The sequence below is a fragment of the Anthonomus grandis genome, chromosome 7, assembly GCF_022605725.1.
Source record: "Anthonomus grandis grandis chromosome 7, icAntGran1.3, whole genome shotgun sequence".
NCBI lineage: Eukaryota > Metazoa > Arthropoda > Insecta > Coleoptera > Curculionidae > Anthonomus > Anthonomus grandis.
This window is the reverse complement of record NC_065552.1, coordinates 35,847,342-35,873,755: the sequence shown is the minus strand read 5'-3', so window position 1 is coordinate 35,873,755 and position 26,414 is coordinate 35,847,342. Positions and strand designations below refer to the sequence as shown.

At 32.6% G+C, this 26,414-nt stretch overlaps 2 protein-coding genes across 2 annotated transcripts; one reads left to right on the top strand and one right to left on the bottom strand.

Annotated features, from left to right (window-relative positions):
* Positions 1-534: 534 nt before the first annotated feature.
* On the top strand, positions 535-10,606 carry LOC126738351 (ecdysteroid-regulated 16 kDa protein-like). The gene is made up of 4 exons (XM_050443631.1): positions 535-763; positions 2,233-2,346; positions 2,554-2,729; positions 10,141-10,606. Exons 1-4 carry the CDS (start codon positions 664-666, stop codon positions 10,222-10,224), a joined length of 474 nt encoding a protein of 157 aa, XP_050299588.1. The 5' UTR covers positions 535-663; the 3' UTR covers positions 10,225-10,606.
* On the bottom strand, positions 10,432-24,682 carry LOC126738350 (serine/threonine/tyrosine-interacting protein-like). The gene is made up of 6 exons (XM_050443630.1): positions 24,413-24,682; positions 20,590-20,747; positions 20,276-20,536; positions 20,031-20,209; positions 16,018-16,162; positions 10,432-10,574 (listed from the first exon to the last, which is right to left on the bottom strand). The coding sequence occupies exons 1-6, from the start codon at positions 24,446-24,448 to the stop codon at positions 10,571-10,573; spliced, it is 783 nt and encodes a 260-aa protein (XP_050299587.1). The 5' UTR covers positions 24,449-24,682; the 3' UTR covers positions 10,432-10,570.
* Positions 24,683-26,414: the final 1,732 nt, after the last annotated feature.

Genomic DNA, 26,414 nt, shown 5'->3' with positions numbered 1-26,414 from the left:
GTAATTTGACCTCAAGGTTACGAGAACAAAGTTTGAAATTTCATTAAACAGGTTAAATTTCCCGCCCTTTTCGAAACCGCTCCAAAAAATAGAGGTTGCCATTTGAAAAAATTAGTCTGACCTTAAATTGACCTAGAAGAACGAACTCAAGGTCACAATATGTCTTTAACCTGAATATGTATTTAACATTTTTCTGTCTCTTACTTTCGGAGCTATTAGGGAAATATTAAAATGGCCCACCCTGTATATAAATTCGTAACAAAAGCTATTTTACAAAAAATCGTAAAAATGGCAATAGCAATTTTATTGCTGATGTATTTGACGGTTTTTTGATAGCAAAAAATGTTGTCAAGTCATGTTACAATGTCAATGTTTGTTCGAGCCCACCCGATTACGACTTTAAATTTAAAAATTGTAAATGCACACAACATATCACGCTAAATCGATCATAGTTGGGGCTATTATAAAGAAAAGTCCTGGAGGTCTTAATATAATCCAAACTGTTATCGTACCCAGCGTGGTCAAACTGAGACCACGACCGCAGATAAACTTTTAGGTCTCCGTTGATAACAATGACTTCAATTGTGCTGCTTTAAATTCCTTATCATTACTACACCGAACTTCGGCTGTTGGCTACTTATCGTGTAGTTTCTGTTTTATTTAATGTTACATTACATAAATTTAAAAATGACCGGTCAAGTATCTTTTTTCGCCTTACTTTTCTTAGCTGTAATTTCGGTTACTCTTGCTTGGTCCGACTGTGGTAAGTACCATTTATTTTATTAAAATTGTATAGGAATAAAGCACTATAGAAGTTTATAGAATAGTTAAGCATGAAATTGCTTTTGAGGCTGTTGTCCAACTTGAGTCTATATTATTGTAAAATTATTTGTAAATATTTTAAGTGCTAGTCAAATGAAAGGAATTTGTAGTGAACGAACGAAAAAAAGACAAATTTACGTCTAGTGTCTTATTAAGAGACTCGTATAAATGAAAAATACTTTCACAATCTTTATTAAAGACGTAAATAATTTTACCTTATTAGAAAGAAATGTTAAATTCTCATGGTCGCCCAGATAACTTCTGTTTACAATAATTTTTTGCCATATTAAACATTAAATCTCTCAACAAAATAGAAATATTCATTTAAAAAGGGATTAAAAGAATATCATTGTAAGGATTAATCTAAAATGTAATACACTTAAATAGTGGCCTATAGATAATAATGAGATAAGATGAAAAAGACATTTGAGTACATATATTTCATTAGGGAAGGAAAATGGGAGGATTAACTATCCAAAAAATCATAACAAAAGGCAAAATTTTTGTTACATGTTTAAACTCGGTGAATAGGTAAAATAGTTCAAATTATTATTTCTACATCCTTTTTACGACGTTTTGTAATTTTTTTTCTAAAAAGAGCAAATGCACACCTCTTTCCTCTATACGTATCTATATAGTTTTTCTACCCCTCAATAATATTTCAATATTATTTCAGAAATGTAGCATTGGATGTAATCCGAAATATTGTATAAATTAGATCTTCGTTTTTATAGTCTATTTCAAATAGGTAGAGAGTAATAAAATCTTATTAAGTGAAAAAGGGGTACAGGGTGACCCTCCAATAATGTGTGCCACATACTGAAAATAGTACGACAAAGGCGTGCAGGCAGAGTACTATATTAAACCAAGTATTGTATAAATAATAATAAATTATGTTTTTAATGATAAAAATTGTATTTTTTGTCATCTCATTTAAATAAACATTAATAAAATAACGTAATAACATAATATACGGAGGTATATACTTGAAATGTCTATTTTTAATACTTATTCTATGGATATTAAATAAGTATACATTTGCCACACACTATGTAATCCATGGAATATACTATAAGTATGTATACTGTATATCCTGAATATGCATGTTTATAGAATATACAAATAATATATTTAATATTTGAGGATATGTAATAAATATCCCTTAGATATGGACACGATTGACATGACATATTTCATGCATATCCTTGAAACATGTTCTAGATATACCATATATGCACAATTTAACCTAATTTGTATCATATTCTAAGATTAGGTTGCAAAATACATAAATATTATTAAATAAATAGTACTGTTGGCTAGGGTAACTTAAACTACGTACGGACATGCCTTCAAAAGGCGTATATGGGCTTTAAGTTTTTTGTTCATAAAATAAATCATATTATTATTTAGGTTCCGTCGTTGGCACCCTATCCGACGTCCAAGTTAATAACTGTCCACCAAATGCGAGAAGATGTACTTTAAGGCGTGGCAGTAACGCAACCATGACTATTTCATTTACACCAAGTAAGTAGTATTTCATTTCATATTAATTTTTATGTTAAATAATGGATGAAAGTCGAAATCTTTAATAAAATTACAAATCAACCAGAATCAATATTCCATTGAAAAAAAATATAAAGTTATATTCCATAAATATTATTATAATTTAGATGTGGAAAATGCAAAAATGCTTGTGTTTTAAAAAAGCTTCTAAAATACATTATTTTGCAGAGGAGGACTCTGATACAGTTAAAGCCGTAGTTCATGGAGTAGTTATGGGAGCACCGGTACCTTTTAATTTGCCAAACCCCAATGGATGTTCCGAGTCAGGGATAGAATGTCCCGTGAAAAGTGGAAACGTATATAAATATTTCACCAATATGCCGGTTCTAACTAGTTATCCTAGGGTAAGTAAATAAATAGTCAAAACAGTCCTTCATCACAGATCAGTTAAGTTTAAGTTTCCAGTCAGAGTGCATTAGTTAACATCTTTAAACACTCATTCTGGAACACCTGAAGCTTTTTCATGTTCGTCTTCGTGGTATTCCAGAAAATGTTCGAGCAGGACACAAAACCTGTTTGTAGACTAATAATTTATTATGCAAAGAGAGCTTACTGCTCCGGCAAAGAAAAGAGTAGTGCGCATAAATAATTCTGTTGCACGAATTTATTTATTTTTGGAAGTTTTGAAGGTGTTCTTTTTGTCAAAGCATACTCCTAAGTACTTTACCTTATCCTTCCAAGGGACAAGTGTGCCCGAAATTATCAAATTTGGGATGTTGCGCTCATGCTTTTTTGTTATTAGTATAGCTTCTGTTTTATTACTATTTATTTTGATTTTCCAGTTTTTTGCCCACATAATGTTGTCTAAATGACTCTGTATGTACGCTGATATCTCATCTAAATTATTGCAGCTAGCAAAAACATAAGTGTCGTTTACGCGACTTGGGAATAATGTCTACTCGGTGCGAGCGGAAAGTTTTGAGGGATCCCTGTTCTCATCCTGTTATAGGAGGTTATAGTCCCATTTATTTTAACAGTAAATTGCCAGTCTTTTAGGAAACTTTAAATATATTTGGTAAACCTTGCCGACATCCCAAATTTCTGCTTATCGATCAAACCGTCATGCCATACTCTATCGAAGGTCTGTAGAGCCCTTTGCATTGAATAAATCCACCAGACACCAGTTGGTAATTCTCTTGTAAATCCGCACTGATGCTCTTCCGGGATTATTTTGAGTTCATCTAGCTCCTCCCATAATCTGCTTAATACCGCCTTTTGAACGATTTTTCCCAGTGATGGCAGCAGACTAATGGGTCTATAGCTGTCCGCTTTCTTGATGTTTTTACCTTGTTTACCCAAATTAGTAATTTTTTGACGCAACAACGTTGAAAATTGTAACGCAACGTTGTACTGTTATATTGTCTTAACCGTAGAGACAACCCCGTTTTACATACCAATTTGAAAGAGATTTTCCTGGTGGTCTCAACGTTACCCAATGACTACCCGTTAACTTTTTTTTTCCCAAAAATAAAACCTTTTTAATCCATCTTTTAAACAGTCTTTAATTTAATATTTGTTTTGTATGTAGTTTAATATAGGGAATTATACTGGTAAAATAGCCGTTTTAAAGGATTTACAAGCACTTAAGTTATAAACCGAAGGTACTGTGAAAAGATGTTATTTTAGCCCTAAATAACACGCGCGCTCTGAATTTCTAGCAGATTTCATTAAAAAAAAAGAAATAATTTTTGTATTGGTTATATAAGAAACATACATAAATACAAACCTTTTCAATGCTATCTTCCGCCACTTCCATCGATTCTACATTATCCATTTTATATTACTTTCAGGTAAGCTAGTTGTAGGCATATTTGCCTCGATTGCAACTTTTTTTTGCGTCTGTAGTAAGTTGCAGAATATTTAAAATCTTTATCTCTGCATTTTTTAAAGCAAAAGCAAAACGCAAATAATAAATCCCAATTATTTCAAAACTAAATTATAAAAATAAAAATCTAGATTAGGTATGTTGAATTGAATACTTTTTCTTCCTCTTATTCTCTCTAACTTTGCTTTTTATCATCTAAATTCTTTACGTGTCCAAAAGCTCCCTCTAGAGCGAAAAATGCTCAACACAGACGATCAGACAATGTAATACCCATTCGCTAACGATGAGGTAACGTTGTTTTTACTGGGTTTTTGATTCGAAAAATTGTACGTACACGTTTGCACGTCGTTGTTTTAAGTGTATATTACTACTGCTACCACCTGTAGTAAAAAAATACGTTGTAAAAACCGCAGAGTTCTACAAAAGTTGAAACACCGATGCGTTACGTCGAAAATAAACGTCGTTGCAAAACCAACTAAATTTTGCACTGAAAACAACATTGCAACTAGTGAAAATAAGAGTAATCAACTTAGGTGACTACAAATTATTACTTGGGTCGGTATTACTACCACTATTGCTTTTTTCCATTCTACTGGAACATAGCATAGGCTCGTGCATTTGTTAAAAATGGTTTTTATGTCCAATATTGTATTGTCAGGTAGTGTTTTCAGCATTTTGTTGATTATTTCATCATGTCCTGGTGCTTTCCTATTCATTTGGTCTTTAATTAGGTCCCTTAGGCTTTGTAATTTGGCAATGCATTTAGTGGTAGGTTTTCGATTTGTATGTTGATAGCTCTATTTCTTCACGTAGTTCGGGATTATCTGGTATATCGTTAAGGTCCAATTGTTTTCTTAATGATCTGTTGAAACTTTCGGCCTTAACCCAGTCCGTGTATACCAGAAGACCGTCTTGGTTTTCTATGGGCGGGAATTTTGGTTTTGTTCTCCCTCTCAGTATTTTGGAGACCTTCCAAAATTTCGATTTTGTCGTTCGTCGCCATTGCTACGTTCTTTTAAAAAGTTGCCACTTGGTTTTTAATTCTTCTCGTGAGATTATTCGCAATCCTTTTTGTCTCTAGATCTTTTTGCAGTCTAGCCTGTTTCTCGTTTTTATTAATCATTTAATTCTCATTAGGAAGACTATGTAGTGGGTTTTTAGTGAATGCTAAGTCAAAGGCCTCTTTAATTGCACTTGCTAATTTTTTTATTGAGGAATCTGTTTGTTTCCTCAATAGAGCTTGGAGTTGGGATTGGATAGTTTTCTGCAAGTGTATGCTTAAACATTTCCCAGTTAATGATACCTTAAGTCCTGCATAAAGGTTTGAGCTATTGTGATTATGATCGGCGGAACTTAGGGAGTTCATATTTTCAATCACAATATATCCAAACTTTTTTAGCTACATATATCTAGAATATCAGGAGTGTCTATGGTGATAGTGTGTTGGGTCTTTTGGTGCTACTACCTGAATGGTATTTTCACTTATGGTATCTTTCTAGTGTGTGCCTAGCATTCCAATCGCCCGCTGCAATGGTGGAGGTGTTTTCTCTAAAAAAGTGTCTAATGTTTCTGTTGTTAAGTATTGAGACAGTGGCTCATATAATGACACCTTCTTTGTTTTGCTTAAAATACTTTAAGTGCTGTGTTTCTTTTAATTAGTATTGCTGTGCCTCCGTCCACTAAATTTGGCCTGGCATTATATCATGATGACATTATGCTCATTTCGAAATCGCATCTGCCTGTACCCTTCTTTTAGCGTTCGAACCCTACATTTTTTTTTTCGTTTTATTCATTAACTAGGTACTAAGTTTACTTACGTTCATGAATGACCACAAAACTTTCGGATATTTACATTTTGTTACTCTCTTCCTATTTGAAATAGAGTATAGCATAAGGTATAGTGCATTCAAAGATATACCGTTGACTTGACCATTGTGCACGGTACAACGTTTTTAAAAGGCGATAAAGGGAACAGGCTCGGCTTGAAAAATTCTAAATGAAACTCAAATAGTAATTAAATAAAGTAGTATTTTATTAGAACAGGTTAATAAGTACAAAAAATACACAAATTGTACGGTATGTTAAATAATATTTATTTATAAAAGTACATAAGAGTAAATAAAATTTATAGTAAAATAATATAGAAGACCAAATATAACGATATCTTATAAACTCAAAACACTTGTTAATAACCTATTTTACCATTTTAAACAAACTTAATTAGATCTAAATTGTCACACTCAATTTCTTCTTATTTATATTCGACCCTAAGTAGGTACTTACAGACCTAACTTCACGACTTTTAATTCGGACTAAACTCAGGTATATATACTATATAGGTACACTTATTTACATTTTTTTAGATTAATTCTACCTACTTAATATTTTGCAATGCAGGTAAATATTCAATTTCTAGTCCGGCTCTAACCACAAATATGACAACTTTGGGTCTTTTTATGACTCAACAGATTGCAGTCAAAAGATGATCAACGGTATATCTTTGAGTGAACTATATGGGAAAATTATAGCTTTTTTAACACGGTGACCTAATAAATTATATTTTAAATTGTATTAAATTTTAATTGATGTCCTATTAATTCCTAAATTTTTTTGATATTGTGTATATGTGTATATTGTTATGTACATTAGGGTGGGTCGTTTTTATACTTTTTCTTTAATTTTGACAGAACTGTGGTTTAAAAACTTGCTATTGGGTAAAATAATCTCGTGCAAATTAAAAAAAAAATCATCAGCGTTTGCGCAAAAATACAAAAAAATATATAAAAAGAAAATAATTTGCCTGTGCTATAAAAAAATGCAGTATAGTCCTCTAATTACGCAAAAAAAAATTATTAAATTGTAGACATATTTAGGCCCCCGCCAGCTCTTAAACCTAAAAAAAATCAAGCATTTTTCAATTTTTCCACTTTCCACGAGCAGCTCTTCGCCTATTTTGTATATATACAAATACAAAATAACCCGGAACTCACCACGGGGAGGTGGCTGCCATCGAGTTCCATCCCTGTTCACCCAACCATATAAGCAATTTCTAATTTCCTACTTCATAGTCTGATTTGGTATTAAACTTTGGCATCTGGCTTCTATAGATGCTACCGTTGTACGTATCCAACCATCTCTGTTAGTAAACCCACATACGGCCGACGATGCCTCTGTCACTAATTTGACACATCTTTTAACAGCCTGCGTATGGCAGGGTAACTTCCATAAATCTCCCTCTGGATAGCTGCTAGTTTTAATAAATTCTTCAATTTCTTCATCAGACAGATGATTCGTCATTGGTGGCTCTTTTACTTTGCACTCTTGCCAATTTATTAAATCAATATACGATTCCGCTTCAAAATTGAACTTGGTAATTTCAAATTTTCTTATCGTGCTATTCAAATTTACAGGAATTTTTTTCTCATTCGACCTGCAACTTAATATTTTTCTGTACCCTAATTCACTTAAATGACGACGTGAGTCAAAGATCATCGTTGTATAATATTTTCAGGATGGCCATAAAAGCCATTTCGTTGAATTACAGGATCAACTACAGCTTTAAGTTCTTCACTTAAATATCTTGAATATTGAATTAGCTGCCAAAGGTGAAGAGCTCCAAATGTGCACAATGGTACAGTTCTTACTCGAAACCAAATCTTCACATATACTCGCAGAATATATTCTGTCAACACTTTTAATTTAGGCGGGGGATTTCTTACCGCAATGTAAGCCCGCAAGATACGATTTGTTGTTGTTAGCCATCTTGCGTGAGATAACTTGCCAGGAGATTCATTCGCTAAATTAGATGGACAGTTTCCAGTAGATATGGCAGTGCAAATCTCGTATAAATATTTTTGATCGCTACTTATTAGATTCTTTTAAATTTACCTCAGGCAAATTAACTTTGATTGTTTCGTAGCACACGACAGGTAATAAACTCCTGGACAAAATTATCGCACCACTAATTATTTTATCAAGAAAATTTAAATAAAAATAAATATCAGTTAAAACAGTTATAATATCTTTTCTCGTATAAAAAGCAGAACTGGACAAAAACTATGTTTATGCTTTATCATGGAACATGCTGCTCGTGAGGAGTGAGAATACATCCGCAGGAAAGTTTTCATACGAGGAATGCTGCGAAGACTTCAAGCGGTCATTGCAGCTAGAGGTGGCAATACACGTTATTAAGAATTCATTATGGGTCTATTGTTTTATTTTTGTATCAAAATTGAAGTTAGTGAAAATCGATGCTTTTCCTTGTATTGAATTTAGTTACTTAAATCTCCTTTTGTTAAATAGAATATAATTGTTTTTGTTAATTAATAATGCATAGTTAACAATGCTTATAAGTTTGCTTATTTTTTTATCTTTATTAAAACAAAATCTCTAAAAATCAAGTGGTGCGATAATTTTGTCCAGGAATTTAGTTTCAATAAGTTTGCCGATAGAACCCGAGAATGATAATGGTCCTGTGGTATTTCCGTCGAAATTTCGAACCAAATGTCGCAATGGCAACTTGTTCGCATGTAAGTAGTTGACATATTAGCCATTGCAAAGGTCGTTTAAGATGTAATTCCAACAAATGTATTATACCACCGTGAGGCCCAGTGTTAATGACAGTACCATTGCAGCCAACCGCAACTAACTCGCTAACTAATACTTCATTTTCGGTAAAATATTTTAGAATCGTTGAAGCAATGGTCTTTGCAGTACCGTTTTCAGGTGTTGCGTGTCCTATATAGTCACTACCTGGTTCCTTTAATAACACTATAATATGTTCTTCGACAATGATTTTTCCTAGATGACGATTCACCCTGTTGTTTAATGTGAAGAGTTCTATCTTTGCGTCCAGCAAAATAGAGAGCTTGAAGACTAGTACCATCTTTTATTATATTTTTTTGCTTTTTCTTTGTCGATCTAATTTGGACTTGTCTATTACATAAGATTGATCAGTTTTGGATATCAATCCAACATCTTCCAAAACTGCATTGGCGATCATTGCTTCTTTTCTACTTGATAATCCAGCTCGGTCTATTGCTTTTGCTAATGCAGGAAAGTCGAGGGTTATGCCCGTAGAAGTTGACGGCTCTGGTTCGAAGTCTGGATCACAGTCTGGTTCGCTTTGCACTGATATATCTGATAGATTGCCTTGTTCAATTTTTTTTTATGATACATTACGCGAAATGTTTTGTTTTGTTTTGTACGCGAGAGGTCCCTGCTTTTTCTTTTTTGTTTTTGCTGCAAAATTTTACTTGTTTTGGCATCTACTTGCCCTATAGACATTAATCGTGTAGTTCTCTGGTCGTTTAGGAAAGCTTGCTTGTACCATTTTTGGAACTTTGTATGACTTCTCACAAATACACAAGTTAAAATCGGTACATTTGCACTTTGGAATATCAAAGAGTTTAGTAATAGCCTCATCATGAAATATTTGAAGGGAGGGGCCGTTCCGTACAAATTTACCTGGCGGGGAGACTTAACGTTGTTTAAATTGAATAAAAATTTTTGTGAGTGTGTTTGAAGCTATTTTTAGTTGTTTGAAGCAGCAGTCTTTAATAATATAAAATTTTATTTTTTTAGGGATCGGGCGGGGGGCTAAAATAATAATTCATTATGGACCATTTGCCAATTTTTTTACTACAGGCATAAAAAACCTAGAGAACCGACCCACCCTAATGTACATGTCTTTTTTGTCGTTTATAAGCATGAAGTAAATATATGAATTTTGAAAATAGTGGTCGGATTATTATGGAGGGTAAACGTTTCATTAATATGTATATCCCCTCAGTGGACAGGGTATAAAACTCAAAAATCTAATTCAGTTATTGACTGCCATTGTTGGCTACAGCGGTATAAATATTGGATGTTATTAGTAATTCTGAGTTGGACAAATGATGATAGAACCTGGTTTTTTTTTTCAATTTCAGATGACAGTTGATATTAAATGGGAACTACAGGACTCCGCAGGCAAAAATATTATCTGCGCAATGATCCCAGCCAAACTCCAATAAATTTATTAGGGAAGCGAATTACACAATTTAAGCCAGTATTTCCATTAATTTAATCTCGATAACCTTTTTGGCTCAGTCAAATTATCTAAGATAAAGTATTTTTATTTAATTCACGTTTTCGATTATGGTGATGAAATGTATATAAACTACAATTTATTAGGTTGCGCTATAATGATAAAATATTGCTTATAATTATAATAATAATAATTTGTTTCAATGTACAAAATTATATATTCAGATATTTTACAGTAGCTATTTATAAATAACAAGTCAATTTAAAATTGTAATTAAATAAAATGTTTATTAATAATTGTTTGTGTGTGTAGTCAAAAGGATTCTGCCAGGATTATCTGAAATAAAACCCCCGATGTTAATAATTAAACTGTTCTTTTATTTCCTTATACAATTGACAGTTACACTGATCGTATAAAAGGCTTAATATAAAAATAGAAGTGATATAATAGCAGTCAATGCTCACTAGGCGCTATTTCTTCAGCTTTTTTCTTATAATTGACATTATTAACGCCTAATAAGCACACTATTGTTATATATTTACAAATTGTTACCTTAAAAAAAAAGTAGAATGTTTTCACAAACAAAAATTAAAATTGACGGTTTTTACCTTATAAACTAAAGAATGTTTGGAGATCAATTTTGCAAGATTTCCATTAAAAAGAATCAAATTGTACAAATACTGCTTATAGTTAGACAAAAATTAGAAAGATACCAATAAAGTATAAACAGAAATAAAATAAGAACTGAAACAAAAGTTTAGGGCCATTTGTGTATTAACTTGGTAAAAATATATGTAAATATTACATAAATTATTTGCAGGTTTATTATTACTTGTATTTTGATTGTACTTGGTTTATTTAGCTTTAAAGTAAAATACCTATTTCTTTATATGAAGGTATTTCCAACTGTGATGAAATACTGTTACATTTTTCTTTCATTTACAAAAACCTTTGAAGTGATATGAAAGTAAACTAAATAACCCTAATAAAACAAACAAATACAAGAAATACATTTAAAAATAAAACAATGATCTTACATAATCTAACAAACAACAACAAAGTTGTGAGAGGTATACTCCGGATCGAGGCAGATTCAACATGGTAATTTATTTAAGTGACTGCACAAAATATGTAATCAAATATCTTGTAAATTTAAATTGAGTAATAAATTTGCCTATTTTCCTCTCACAATCTCACTAAATTTGTTCAAACTATATTTTTAAAATCTAGGTATCAAAAATAAAATGTTTTTCTCTGTAGCTTCAAGAATACGTAATGTAATGCATAATTTATTACACAACCCAAGTTGCATCTAGTTTAAAAAAATATATTTAACAGAACAGAATGCAATAGTTAGTTTTTAATTTATTATTGTCTTTAAAATACTAACATCATTAAAAAACCAACAAAATATCTCAATAACCTTATACAAATTAAATACTTAAGGAATTCCAGTATTTTTATATACAGAAAACATATTGTACATTAAATACAGTGGTGAGTGTGAAACCTATTATAAATTAATCAAGCCAAAATGAGTACAAATACATTGCTACAATGTTGCTTGGTTTTGCGCTAAAATGGTAATTTTAGTCACATACACGGTATTTCAAATTCAACCCTCAACATGGTAATCTCGGAATCTATAATAGGTTAAATTGTGGCAAAGTTGAGAATTTTTGAACTTAACGATATGACGTTTAAAAAATTCTGAATGGTGCCGAATATATTCGAAAAAATCCGAAATTTTAAAAAATAAATTTACATTTTTAAAATCTGTGCAAAGTTACCTTTTTAACGATGTAGGGAAGAGTGGGGCAAAGCGGAATGAGGGGCAAAGTGGAATAATACATATGGCAACGTCGCATTGATAAGTCATTGCCCAAAACACGTGGTAAATTAGCGGTTCATTTCAGTACGTCAAGCGGTGAACACTGCGCGTATGTGCTGTTTAGATTTTTGACGTTATGTGAAACTGGTGGATATTTGTTTAATTTTTAAGGTGATAAATTTGTGTTAAAATCTGGATTGTAATATTTTAACAAAAACTGTAGCAGCTATTTTCAAGGTAGGACATATAACTAGTGTACTAAATAATATAGATGGATCGAATCACAGTTGTTAAAAAAAACAAACATTTACTAAAAAGATGCCAAATGGGGCAAAGTGGAAAATTTCAAAAGGGGCAAAGTGGAATGCATTCCACTTTACCCCATTAGAAAAACAATATTTAAACTAGATTCATTCGAATACATATGTTTATTTTTTATTCCTATTTTTTTTAGAGATCCGACAAAAATGGTTAGGAATAATGTCCGTAAATCCACACAACATGTTTGGGATGAGGAAGATATGGTCAACGCTATTACAGCAATTCGAGCAAATCGTTTGAGCTATGAGCAGGCAGCTCTTAGTGTGTGCCTTGTTTGTGGCCATTGTTTCGAAGAGCTAAAAAAAACTGCGCGTCCGAGCAACAGCTTGCTGAACACTGTCTGTTCATGGAGAGCAGATACTTTGGCTTAAGCATATCAGACTTAAGGCATCTAGCCTATCAGTTCGCTGTAAGGAACGGGATAAGCCATCCATTTAATAATGAGAAAGGAAAGGCGGGAAAAGATTGGGTTTTAGCCTTTTTAAAGCGGAACTCAAGGCTTTCTCTGCGAACTCCCGAAAAAACCTCAATCGCTAGAGCTATGGCCTTTAACCGGCATATAGTTTCTGCCTTTTTTAGCCTGCTCATTGAACTATATGATCGCTACAAATTCTCGCCAAGCAAAATGTATAATAATGTGGACGAGACAGGAATCACAACGGTTCCAAACAAACCGTCAAAAGTGATTGCGTCTAAAGGCAAAAAGCAAGTGGGAACACTTAGTTCAGCAAAAAGGGGGACGACAACTACGTCAGTCATTTGTTTTAATGCAGCAGGGAGATATATTCCCCCATTAATGATATTTCCAAGAGTAAGAGAAAATTTAGAATTGTTAGAGGTGACACTGCCTGATACAAAACTTGTATGCCATCCTTCAGGATGGATGAACACAGGCATATTTTGCCCAACATGGTTCGATGACTTTTTACGACATGTCAAACCAACTGCTGATCAACCAATCTTGATCTCCAACTAACTCTTGATGGTCACGCAAGCCATACAAAAAATATTGCTTTACTTGAAACAGCTAGAAAAAATCATGTTCATATTATTTGCCTACCTCCACATACCAGCCATCGCCTTCAGCCACTTGACGTTTCGTTCATGTTTCCTCTCAGCACCTTTTACACGCAGGAATGTGAACTTTGGTTACGAAATCATCCTAGAAGACCAATAACAATACGACAAGTTGAACAATTGTTTGGGAAAGCGTTCCTAAGAGCCTCAACTGCGCAGAATGCCATTAGCGCGTTTGCAAAAACAGGCATTTGGCCTGTTAATCCACATATTTTCCCTGACGAAGCCTTTGCAGCAAGTGAAACAACTAATAGGTAGGTATCAATTTTGACAGTTTATTTTATACCTAACATAAATTTGTTATTTTACAGACCTGCTCCGGAAAACGAAGACTCGTCATCCGATGATAATATTCCTCTTATATTGTTAAAAGGAACTGCTAAGCAAGGTGATAAAAAAGCCATTCCTTCCTGCAGCAACGATGTTTAAGACGAAATACCATCATGTTCGTCGAAAATAGTAGCGATACCAACTCCCGATAAAGATTTTGTGTTAAAAATAACTGAAAAAGATAAAAAAGCTCTTCCTTCTTGCAGCAAGCGTGTAGGCAAAATGCCCCCATGTTTCCCAAAAGTAGTAGTGGAACCAGTCCCTTTGTTATCAATTCATTCTTGTTCTTCAAATGTCTCTCCTTCCTGTTCTCCAAAAGTTCTAGAGGAGACAGGTCTTTTGAATGAAAACCAAATTTGCAGTCTCCGTGACATTATACCGGTACCCCAGGTGCAGCAGACTACTAAACAGAAACCAACAACACGTAACAGAGGAAAAACTGCAGTGTTAACCGCAAGTCCGTATTATCATGAACTGCTAGAAAAAAACAGTCCAACTTCCATGAAGTTAGTTACTGTAAAAAAAAAAGTTTTTAAAAGCAAAAAGAAAGACCCGGAACATCGTCAAAGTAAACGCAAAAGGGTAGAACACGTTTCTGCACAAGGTGTTCAAAATGATGATGATACAAGATGTATTTTTTGCGATGGTGAATACCTTAAATCCAGTTCTGGAGAAAGCTGGATATCCTGCAGTCGCTGCGAAAGATGGGCTCATGAACAATGTACCGCCTGTGATATACACTCTAAAAATGCTTTTATATGCGACTTTTGTGAATAAAATATGTTGTTAACTTTTTTAACGCCTAAAAATGCTTTTATATGCGACTTTTATTGATAAAATGTTCCATTTCACTTTGCCCCGTATAGTGTTCCACTTTACCCCACCGAAGGGGCAAAGTGGAGTGATTTTCTCTTTTTTTTTTAATTTTTTTTTTTACAAAAACCATTCACCTTAGATATATTGTATCACTGTCCTTTTTAAAGAACAGTCTAAACTTTTGATTGACAGCATTTTTACACCTTCTTTTTAAATATTAAGATCGCCAACTAAAAAAAAAGAATTATCATTCCGCTATGCCCCACTCTCCCCTATCACAAGTTATATTTATTTTTTGTAAAAATCCGAATTTTTGGAAAAAAGTAAATTTGCCACAGTTGGCTGTGATAAACTGACAAGACAATATATAAACTGTTATATCACAATATGTTTTGTTAGTATTCTAGTACAAACTGACAGTTAGATTTTACTAATAATTTATGCAATTATGGTTTTTACGAATGAAAAAAAGCAAGATATGATTAATATTTATTATAAATGCATTTGGAGCCAAAATAATCCCCGAATATTTCTGGAAATTATTATTATTTCGAAAAATTGTTAATTTAATTTTATTGTTTTGAAATAAGGGTTTCTTTGATATTTTTAAAGTCAGAATTTTTGAAATAAAATTTAACCGGATTTTAAATAATTTTTCCGGATATTCTGAACGTTCTTACATTAATCCAGGCATTTGGAATAAAATCTTGTTTTATTCCTAGACTTTAGGGTCATTTTCCACATGTTTCAAGTAATTCATAAAATTTTTCTTTTAATTTTAATGTTTTAGGATGAGCTTTTGTTTTCAATTTTTAATTTTTGAATTTTTACAATAACTTTTAAATTTTCCAGATTTTTTTTGTAAGTTTATATTATTTGAAGCATTTGGAGTAAAATCTAGTTTTATATTTTCCAAAAATTTTGCCTAATTTTGTAAAATATAATGGATAATGTCTTCAAATAATACGGATGTAACTCTAAAGTAATATTTTCGCGCTACTACGGTATTGCATTGCTAGTAATTCTGTCTAACGTGTTATATTTATTATGCAAATTATTTTAAAATCGATATTTCAAAATTTTCTATTTTTTCGAATATCTCCATGTCGAATTTAAAACACCTTGTATATCAATACTCAATTAGACTGACCTCAAATAGTAAATATAAAATTAATATGATTTTGTTCAGCCATAAACTTAATATAGTAAGTATTCTATTTGAGTAGTGGCATTATTTTGACCATTATGATTCTACATTATATTTTTATGACATAACTGCTTGATATTTTATTACAGATTTAACTAATAAAATAATAACGTAGAATAAAATCGAGATGCAACAATACGCTTGGCGTTATTTAACAAAGTTATTTCTTAAAAATCTAAAAATATACAAACTTTTACCTTTTGGCAAGCCACAACTTATAAAGTTGCGAAAAATCAGTAGCGTTCTGTGGGCCGAAACTGTTCGCATCATCTGGGGAGTCTACCTCCCAAGGTATGGGACTGGGGGGCGGTGGAATGAGTTCGTATTCTCCATAACCTTCGACTAAAAAAGGTCAAAGCTGAGAATTATACTTAAAATAATAATATTTTTAATAATTATATTTTGTTTTCTTAATCAATACACAAGGAGGGAGCTACCCCATTACAAAAAAATATAAATATGCCTGAAAAAAAAGCTAGACTACCTAATTAGTAAGTAACAATAATTATCAGACTTAATCTTACTAACAAGAACAATTTACTAAGAAAAAACAAGATATATTATTATCAATGACAATGATCAAATTACTAATTATGGAGCAAAATTATTAAAAAAAAAAACCAAAGCCTGCAAATTCTTAATAACTCTTAAAATGTAATAAGGAAATTCCCAAAACTTCAATTCTATTAGAGTTTACTAGCCTCAAGGTTCCTTCAACAGGCAAGTGAATAGCATAATTGGTACGATGATGAGGCAAAGAATCAAATCAAATCATTTATTTCCATCAACATCATAACAATGTATAGGAATTGTCAATAAAAAACTACAATGCTAATAAAAATAGTATAAAATTACAAAGATAGGAAAGGAAACAAATTTAACTGTATGTTAGACGCCCTGTCAATGAAAGACTCAACCCCAAGTATACCTGTCCAACAGTGAAACATGGTGGTGGAGCAGTAATGGATTGGGGATGCTTTTCGGGCTATGGTATGGGCCCCCTGTATAAAATAGAAGGTATAATGGACCGGTTTCAATATAAGGACATATTAGAGAGCCAAATGATTCCATATGCTAATGATACTATGCCTTTAAGACATTTAAGACTCAATCAAAATGGCTAAGTGGACCTACTTTCAAAGGAGGATAAATAATTCCTCCAACAGAGCAAAAGAGTATTGGAAGATTTTAAATAAGCTAAGGGGCAAAAATAATGTCTTGGTTATTCCAAGTACCTTAGTGTGTGTGTTCTGCAAGGATCAGTACTTGGTCCTTTACTTTTTCTCATTTATGTGAACGATCTGCCACAACTACAGGTAACTAGCAAATTTACATTGTTTGCCGACGATACCATCACCATCCTCTGGCACGACTCTGATGTTTCTCAAATGGAGGCCAATATACGTGCAGATTTGTTAAAAATAAAAGACTGGTGTGATGCAAATTTTTTGACATTTAATGTTTCCAAAACAAATATCCTTAATTTTAAATGTAATACAAATGATATATGTTTAAATAGTGAAGCCATCACCATGCCACCGTTCAGTAAGTTTTTGGGTCTTTTCATAGACAAGTTCCTTAAATTTGAAGACCATATTGTGAATGTATATAGAAAAGTCTCATCAGGCTGCTACGCCCTAAGGGTTATTGCCACCAGTCTTAATTTCTCCATCGCCAGATCTGCATACACCATCACACCTTCGATATGGAATTTGCTTTTGGGGTTCATCTTCAAATTCACTTTTTAGTTCAGTGTTTGTACTCCAGAAAAGGGCCATTAGATATCTATGTGGGGCCAAGCCTCGTGACTCATGTCGCCCGCTTTTTGTAAGTCATAATATTCTAATCCTGTGTTGTATCTTTATTTTGGAAACAGTTTGCTTAGTTTTTAGAAAATATAAACAGGAACTCCACTTAGGAAGCCACTATAATACGCGACAAAATTATTTGTTGACGCTACCCATTCCTCATTTTGAACTTGTCCATAGCTCTATCATATATGGAGGTAGAAAGCTGTTTAATAAACTTCCACTAGAAATAAGACAACTTAAGACTGAAAAAAGCCTACGTACAAGGACGAAAATATTTCTTGCTAGTAAAGCGTACTATAGTTTAAGTGAATTTTTTAATGATTAGCATTTAAGTATTTTTCAAAGTTTTATATAATTTTATTTTATTTTAAATTAGGTTCTTGTTTTTATTCCTTTAATGTACAGTCTATTGGCTTTGTCTACAACTTCTATGTTTATATTGACAATAAAGCATTTTTGAGTTTGAGTTTGATTTATTTCAACAGGACAACAATTCCAAGCATTGTCGGTTCATAAAAGCTTGGTTCAGAAAGGAAAACATTAATGTAATGGAATGGCCTTCACAATCCCCTGATCTCAATCCAATTGAGAATCTGTGGGACATTTTAGATTCCAAAATCAGAGGAAAATCTTATAAAAATCAGCAAGAATTGTTTGAAGCATTGAAGGAAGCATGGGTGAATATAGATTCAGGGATTATTTCTAAGCTAATAAGATCTATGCCAAAACGTTGTGAAGATGTAATTAAGAATAACGGGTACTTTACAAAATATTAACTTATGTTTTTTTTTATTTATTAGAAATGAAATAAAAACGAATATTAAAAAATGTTGCTTTACTTTTTTCCACCTAAAAAATAATTTTTTAATGCAAAAATACTAAGGACAAGGAAACATGTTTTTTTTTCTTAATATTAAATTGTTTCTGTAATAATAAATTACTGGAATTAATTGTAGTTCTGGTTTACATTTACTGCTTGAAAAAATGGAGTATTTTCAAATGTTGCTCTACTTTTTTCCACTACTGTAATTCTTTGGTAATAAAGTCATAGGTTTAGATGGAGTTCCTGCTTATATCCTAGAGGGCTGTAGTAACCACCTAATATTTCCACTACAAACGCTATTTAATATTATCTTAAAAACATCAACTTTCCCTTACCTATGGAAGACTACAAAAGTTACACCTATTTTTAAGTCTGGCTCTCGACAAGACATAATATAAAACTATCGACCTGTAAATATCATATGCGCAGCCTCGAAAGTATTTGAATTATGTTTGTGCGGATATTTCTTTTTTTCCCAAAAAGATCAACTTTTACTAACTTAACAACGTTTTGCCAATTTTTACATGAAGCTACTAATAATAAGTCACAAGATGATGTAATATACACAGATATGGAAAGTCTTTGACAGAGTAAGACATTGTGTAATTTTAGAATCTCTAAAATATCTAGATGTTCTGCCATATCTTATACTACTGATTCAATCATATTTAAAGTTGAGGTTTTAATATGTGGAGGTTAGAAAGTGTAAATCTGTTATATACTGAAGTACTTGGGGAGTTCCATAGGGATCTAATATTGGCTGTCATAAATGGGATAGTTTCTTATGTCTGCACGCCAAAAGTATTCAAATGTTATTATTTGATTAATTCGACAAAATCAAATAACAAAAAATTACTATTTTCAAAGCAAACCAAAATATCAACAACAGAGGACAAGAATGATCACCCTGCAGAATCCCAGAGGTCACACCTTATCAGTAAGGTGTGACCTAGCATTACCAATTTGTACCTGCTGAAATCTGTCAGAAAGATAAGCTTTAGATTGTATATCCCAAGTGGCCATTCCAGACATATGGTTAAGTACAAAACAAGATTCGAGTTTTACATTTTCTGAGAATATTTTCTTCAGTAACGTATATTTGTTTACACTATCAGAAAGTAAAGAATTAAATAAAAAAATTTAAAAAGTTGATTTTTTGACACGTGAATTTTCGATTGGAAATTAGGGTACTTTTTCATGTGTGTTTGATACATAGAAACATAAATTTTCAACAAATTTAGTAAAAAAAATATAAAAGATAAAAACAAAAAACTTTACTTATTTGAATTTTTTACATAAACTATGAGGTTATATGAAAAAAACAGTAAATACAAAAATTGTAGATATTTTTGATAGGACTTGTAGTTTTGCTGGAAACCAAGATAAACCAATTTTCACCCCTTAAAAACTCACTCTCTTCCACTTCCCGACCTTGAATAAAGCATAATTTATTTGTCTCTTCATTTTTTTCATATTCTCTCTCTCTTCCAATAGGTTTCATTCTACTATAACTTTTTTTAGTTTCAAAAATTATTGACCCTGGTCTATTAGAGCATTATAAAGATAAGAGTCTTACCAGTTTCTGTAAGTTGTTCAATCTTCCTCTTAGGTCTAGTTCGGATGTTGCTTGAAGATCCATTAAATGTAAGATTTTGTCTTGCCCGGTAAATAGGTTCATATTCTGAAAGTTGTGCTTTAAAACCCTCATTTAGATTCACAGAAGCCCTTTTGGTTTTAACGAAACACAAGGCCTCACTAAAAAATAATAAATTATAGATCTGAAAAATAATTTACACCATACTTTTTATTTATTTTTTTTACCTTAAAGCTAATCCAAATTTTTCCATGATGTAGGCCAAAACCAAAGAAGCACTTCTTGAATTTCCACTGTTTCCATGTACAAGCACCTTAAAATTCTTCGATAATGCTTCGTCTATAAAGTCATTTACTTTTGGAAAAAACCTCAAAATATTTTCAGTTTCATGATTTGCAATATCCAAAGTAAGATATGTAAAATTTGGATCGTTAATTTGTGGTTTAATAAAATGAGCCTCTGTTGCCTGACGTACACATATAATGTATCTAAAAATGTCTCAATCAAAACTAAAATAGTTTTAGTTATGAGGGTTTCATACCTGATCCCTTTTTCACGAAGGGTACCTAGGCAGTGGAATTGTGCGGAAGAATAAGGCCCCAAATATACCCCAGGAATAATTTCCTGCATGGCATTGTTGCAGAAATAGTCCCATGACGACAGTGTGTATAAATTAAGTTTGTTCACACCATTTGTGGCCTAAAATTAATTTTAAATAATATAATTTATAAACAAAAAAAAAATCAGTCAGTAATTATCGTAGTGTGTCCATAGTGTCGTCCATCCCCAAGGTTTTTGACAGCCTTATGTTTGCCCATTTAAATTGGTAATGTAGAAAAATTATTGTTGAGGAACAGCATGGTTTTAGAGGTGGTCGGTCCACTCTTACAAATTTACTCATATACCACAACAAGTTGTCAGATGCCTTGGAGAGGATGTATCAAATTGATGCTGTATATACAGACTTCTCCAAGGCGTTTGACAAGCTAAATCATTTGTTATTAATTGAAAAATTGAGAAATATAGGTTTTTCTGATAGATTGCTAAAATGGTTGCTTAGCTTTCTTAGTGATAGAAAGCAAGTGATTAAACTTGGTAATTTTATATCTAGGGTGATTGAAGTTTGCTCTGGAGTGCCACAAGGCGGACACTGCTCTCCTTTGCTATTTAATTTGTTTGTTAATGACCTTAGGGATGTCTTGGAGTATTGTGAATTTTTAATGTTTGCTGATGACCTCAAACTTTTCTTGGTTATTATGAATGAACTTGATATCAGCCTCTTACAGAAAGATCTTGATGGCCTTTCTCTGTGGTGCCAAAATAATTTGTTAGATTTGAATATTAATAAATGCTTCCAAATTTCATTTCATAGGAAAAAAAGTAGGATACCATCATTTTACACAATTAACGGCCAGAAACATCAATTAAAGGATGTTGCTAAGGATTTAGGAATACTGTTTGACACGACATTAAACTTCTGCAATCATATAGACCAAATAGTAGTAAAAGCTAATAGAATGTTGGGTTTTACCCTTAGAAATTGTGAGGGGTTATCATTGCAGGCTGTCAAATCTGTATATGTGGGATTGGTACGATCACAGCTTGAGTATGGCTCAATTATCTGCACTCCTCAGTATAATGTCTATAAGTCATTACTGGAGAGTGTGCAGAACAAATTTTTAAGATATTATAACTACATGTTTAATTTGGATCTTATTGCTAATCATGATTATTCCCAAATATTGAATTATATTAAAGTTTTGTCTTTGGATAAAAGAAGAACAATGTTTGACATCTGTTTTATCTATAAGTTGTTGAATGGTATTATATCCTGTCCGGATTTACTTTCCCAGGTTAAATTTTCTATTCCTCAGACAACACTTAGACAAAATAATTTATTCCATATTGGGTTCCATAGAACCAATTATGGTAAAAACTCTTTTTTGGTGAGATCTCTAGATTTTTTGGATCGGGAGGAAAGGCTAGATGTTTTTGGCAATTCATATGGGTCTTTTAAGGGTAGTTTAATGAAAATTTTGAATACTTTATCAAGACGTGCTCAAGGGACTTTTATAATATTTCATCTATTTGTTTGCTCTATTGTGCACTTGTGCGTCCTCATCTAGAATTCAGTTCCTGTGTTTGGTCTCCATACTATAATAATCATATTCATAAAATTGAAAGTGTACAACATAAATTCTTAAGATATATTGCCTTTAAGCAAAATGGAGTACCTAAGTATAAATTATCAGGATGAGTTTGACTACCAGCAAATGGAAGCCTCATTGAATTTGAGAAGTCTTGAAACTCGTCGTAGACATAAAGATTTGAGAGTATTTTACAACATCCTTCACTCTCAAAGCTTTTGTCCTGCACTTCTTAATAAAATAGGTCTTTATGTTCCACCTAGGTCAACAAGGCAAGTTACTTCTTTTTACAGCCAAACACACCGCACAAATTATGGTCACAATTCTTTTCTGGCAAGGACTGTTAGGCTAGCTAATCAGTATTCTGATGTAATTGATTGCTTTGAGGGGCGCACAGGGTTCATTAAGAAATTAAATCTTATTAATTGATAATGCTGTCTTAAACTAGAACTATAAGGTGTTGTGAATTGTGATGGTAATTGTCCTTACTCCATGTTAACTATAAGTATTAAGTATTGTCTTTTTTTTTTTTTTTTTCTCTGAACTGATTGTTCCAAGTTATAGGTAATCTTTATATTCTAAGCTTTAATTGTATGTTAGGTTAGGTTAGTTTAATCATGCAATTATTATTCTTATATTTTTTTGTAATATTGGGCCAAAGCCCGTTGATATATTAAATAAATAAATAAATCAAAAATAGAATTCCGGGACTCAAGAACTGAAAGTTGACAAAACTTATTAAAATTATTTATACCAAAAATTCGACCATATCGCTGTGCAGATACACTACATTCCTTTTGTATATTTGCTATTTTACATAGTATAAAATCATGGTCTGATAAAGCAGAATTTGTGACTGTACACTCCACGGAGTCATATGGAAAATTAGAACAAATATAGTCAATAGTGGAGCTTGTTGACTGTGTTATACGAGTAGAATCTTTTACATGCATATGTATATGAAATGCCCCCATTAAATGATCGAGGCGCAGAGTAAAGACAGAATTTTTATCATTAAAGTTGATATTAAAGTCTCCTGTAAGAACTATGTAAGCCGCCGATGGAATTTCAAATAAAAGTGTCTCTAATTTTAAAAAGAATTCGCTGCAGTCTCCTAGAGGAGATCTATAAATACAAATTACATATAAGTTTATGGATTTGGAGTAAATTACAGTAAATTCAAAAGTCATTTCCTTTAGGAGATGGTTAAATTTATCTACCTGTTGAAAAGAGTTGTGTTCTAAAAAGCTTTTACATAATAATATCATACATCCACCATGAGAAGACAAACTTTGACAAAAACTAGACAAAATAACATAATTTGGTAGATCAATAAACTCACCCGGTTTAAGCCAGTGCTCAGTAAGTAATAAAATACTAGGATAGTTTAAGTCATACAAAAAAAGTGAAAGTTCACTAGTTTTATGTCGCAGACATTAAATATTTAACAACATTAGAGTTAGTTGGCTAGGTAAAACATTAGATTGAATGTGTTTTACATTTACATGATTGTTACTAGCTTGTATGTCAACAGTAGAGTTTACTATTCCCAAATGTTACATTGGACTGAGATGTTGACAGTCTTGGTGAACATTCAATTTAATATTATTTAATTGACAGAAATCAATGAGATAATGTACCATGCGCTCCTTATTTATGTAAACGCCAACAATGGGTACAAGTGTAGTTCCATTTATGGATTTAATGCATTTTGAGATTTCCCGATGTTGTGATGTTATAAATGAATTAAGTATGGGCCTATTTTTAAACAGAGAAGGTCCTATTAAAACTACGTTTGTATTATGCATCTTTCTATATTTTTTTTCTAATATTTATTTTACTATTTTGCTGTTAGTAACCACTACTGATTCTGAAATAAGATTAAGTTTTTTCGAGTAATTTTAGACTAAGCAAGTTTCATACAAACTTGTTTATAAAAAACTTAATAAATAAACTTATAAACTGTGTACAAAAGGTAAATTGATAATCAAACAATACAGTCAAAAAGAACATTCCATGATGGCGCTAAAATACCAGGACAAGGACATTTTGGAGGTTAGAAATTATATGGCGCCAAACTTATTTCCTCGTTAATTACCACATTACTAATCAAATACAACAGGCAACGGTCTAATATAATAATTCTATAGATTGTTGGCCGTCAGAATCCTTTTTTTATCCTAAATTTATCAGTTTTTGGGTACAAAATAGACTTACCTCTTCTGCAACATGACCTGAAGTCATATCGATCATTTTCTCCGCGTGAATGGAACTAAAGCAGTAATGAGTACCTTTTGAGAAGAAACCCTTAACAGATTTTCCTTTAGAATTCTATTTTCTTTTCGTATAATCATGTACATTTTTCTCGGAAAATCATTTAGAAAAAAATCCAACAGAGAATATAGGGTACTAAAATTTACGCATGCGTACTAGGTATGTAAGCGTGCTGATATTAGAGATGTGGACGATACTACGATCTACTCGATACTTTTGTATCACAAAACACAGAAGTATATAGAAGTGATGGTTGCCTACAAACTGATAGAAATTCTTCTGACAGACCTGCTAACGTCCTCTCGTTTGGCAACGGAAATTATTGTAACTAACTTGACAGCTTAACGTGCCTAACTAGACCAATCGAAATTGTAGAAAGTCATGGCCAAATTAAGGCGGGAAAATCAAATTTCATTTAATAAGGAATCATATTAATGAATAATTTTTTTTATTTTTATTTTTTTTTATGGTAAACACAAGCATAAGAGGAAAGTCCTATGTCACTCTTAGAGTGGTGCTTGCGCGAAGATATTTGTGGGCATTTATCTTGAATCGCTGTAGGTTGTATGCGTCGGGAAATATGTGAGGTGGAAGTCCGTTCCACAAAGAAGATGTTCTCCAGATGAATGAGTCCCGATACAGCGACGTCCTTGGGGTAGGCAGGTGGACTCGATGTTAATGAGCCGCAACTGCTAGACGCGTCTGTCTTGCCGGAACAGCCCTGGGTGGAATCAGGCCTGCCAGCTCAGAGGAGCACTTACCGTGATAATAACGGTAGAATAAACAGAGATCAGCCACCTTTCTCCTGTGCCCCAGAGTATCCAGACTCTTTGTCAGTTCTGGTTTGTCAATAGCTCTCTTCTGTATAGAATCCAGCAGGTTTAAACTATGCTTGGGTGCAGAGCTCCAGATATGCGAGCAATATTTAAGGGAAGGGCGTATTTGAGCCTTATAAAGAGTCAGCAGCTGTTCTGGTGTATACAGTTTTTTCGTTTTCAAAAGCACTCCGAGTTTTTTGGAAGCCGTCCTGGCGACCTCGGCAACGTGGTCATGCCAGGACACACTGTTGGTGACCTCGACTCCTAGAAGATGTAAAAATGATTTCATTGGCAATGTTTTCCCTGCCATAACCAGCTCCGGGCCACAGGTTAGTCTTCATTGTAAATACTGCAGCGGTGTTGAAACACCAAGGGTGTATGCTAAATCTCATAAACATATCTAGAAAGTTTTTATTAAAGTTTCTTAAGAATTTAATACTCTGTAGCTCAAAAGTTAAGGAGTTTAGGACTTAGCTTTATTTGAACTTTTCTTTTTAAAATCACCACTCTGTATAACACCATAATTTTTATTAAAAGTGCAATGATTATATGAGCCGCTCAGAGGAAAAGTGGTATATGTCAGTATTTTTTAATTTTTGAGTTATACCATTAATTATGTTTCTACTGGTCTAATATATTCAGTCGAAAACTGGTATAAGTCAAATTTTAACTTAGCTAAGATAAGAGCTTCCTAACGTTATTCCTCTCAACATAATGGATTCGTTCGCAGGAATAGTGGTATAAGTCAAGGCACCACGCTGTTCCGATGTCGCGCCAGGTCCTATTAAACTCGCTTTTTCTTGTTTAGTCAGGTTTTTTTAGTGTTATGGTACGTAGTGTGTAGATCAGTTACTGTAGCTAAGAAAAAAGATATGATAGAACTTCTTCAGTGGATTCCCCTGATTCAGCATCAGTCCCCTGATTCATCCTGGACTTACTGACAAAAGAAGATGCTGTTGACAGTGGTCCATTATCCGATTCTGATGAAGATTAATTTATTTAACCCATTTACGCCTACCGTCCTTTTAAAAGGATTTCAAAAAGAAACCTGTATTTTTCTGATTCAGTTGACGGTTTGAAGATGTCGCCAGTGTCACATTATATTTAGTTAACATCTTAAAGAAGAT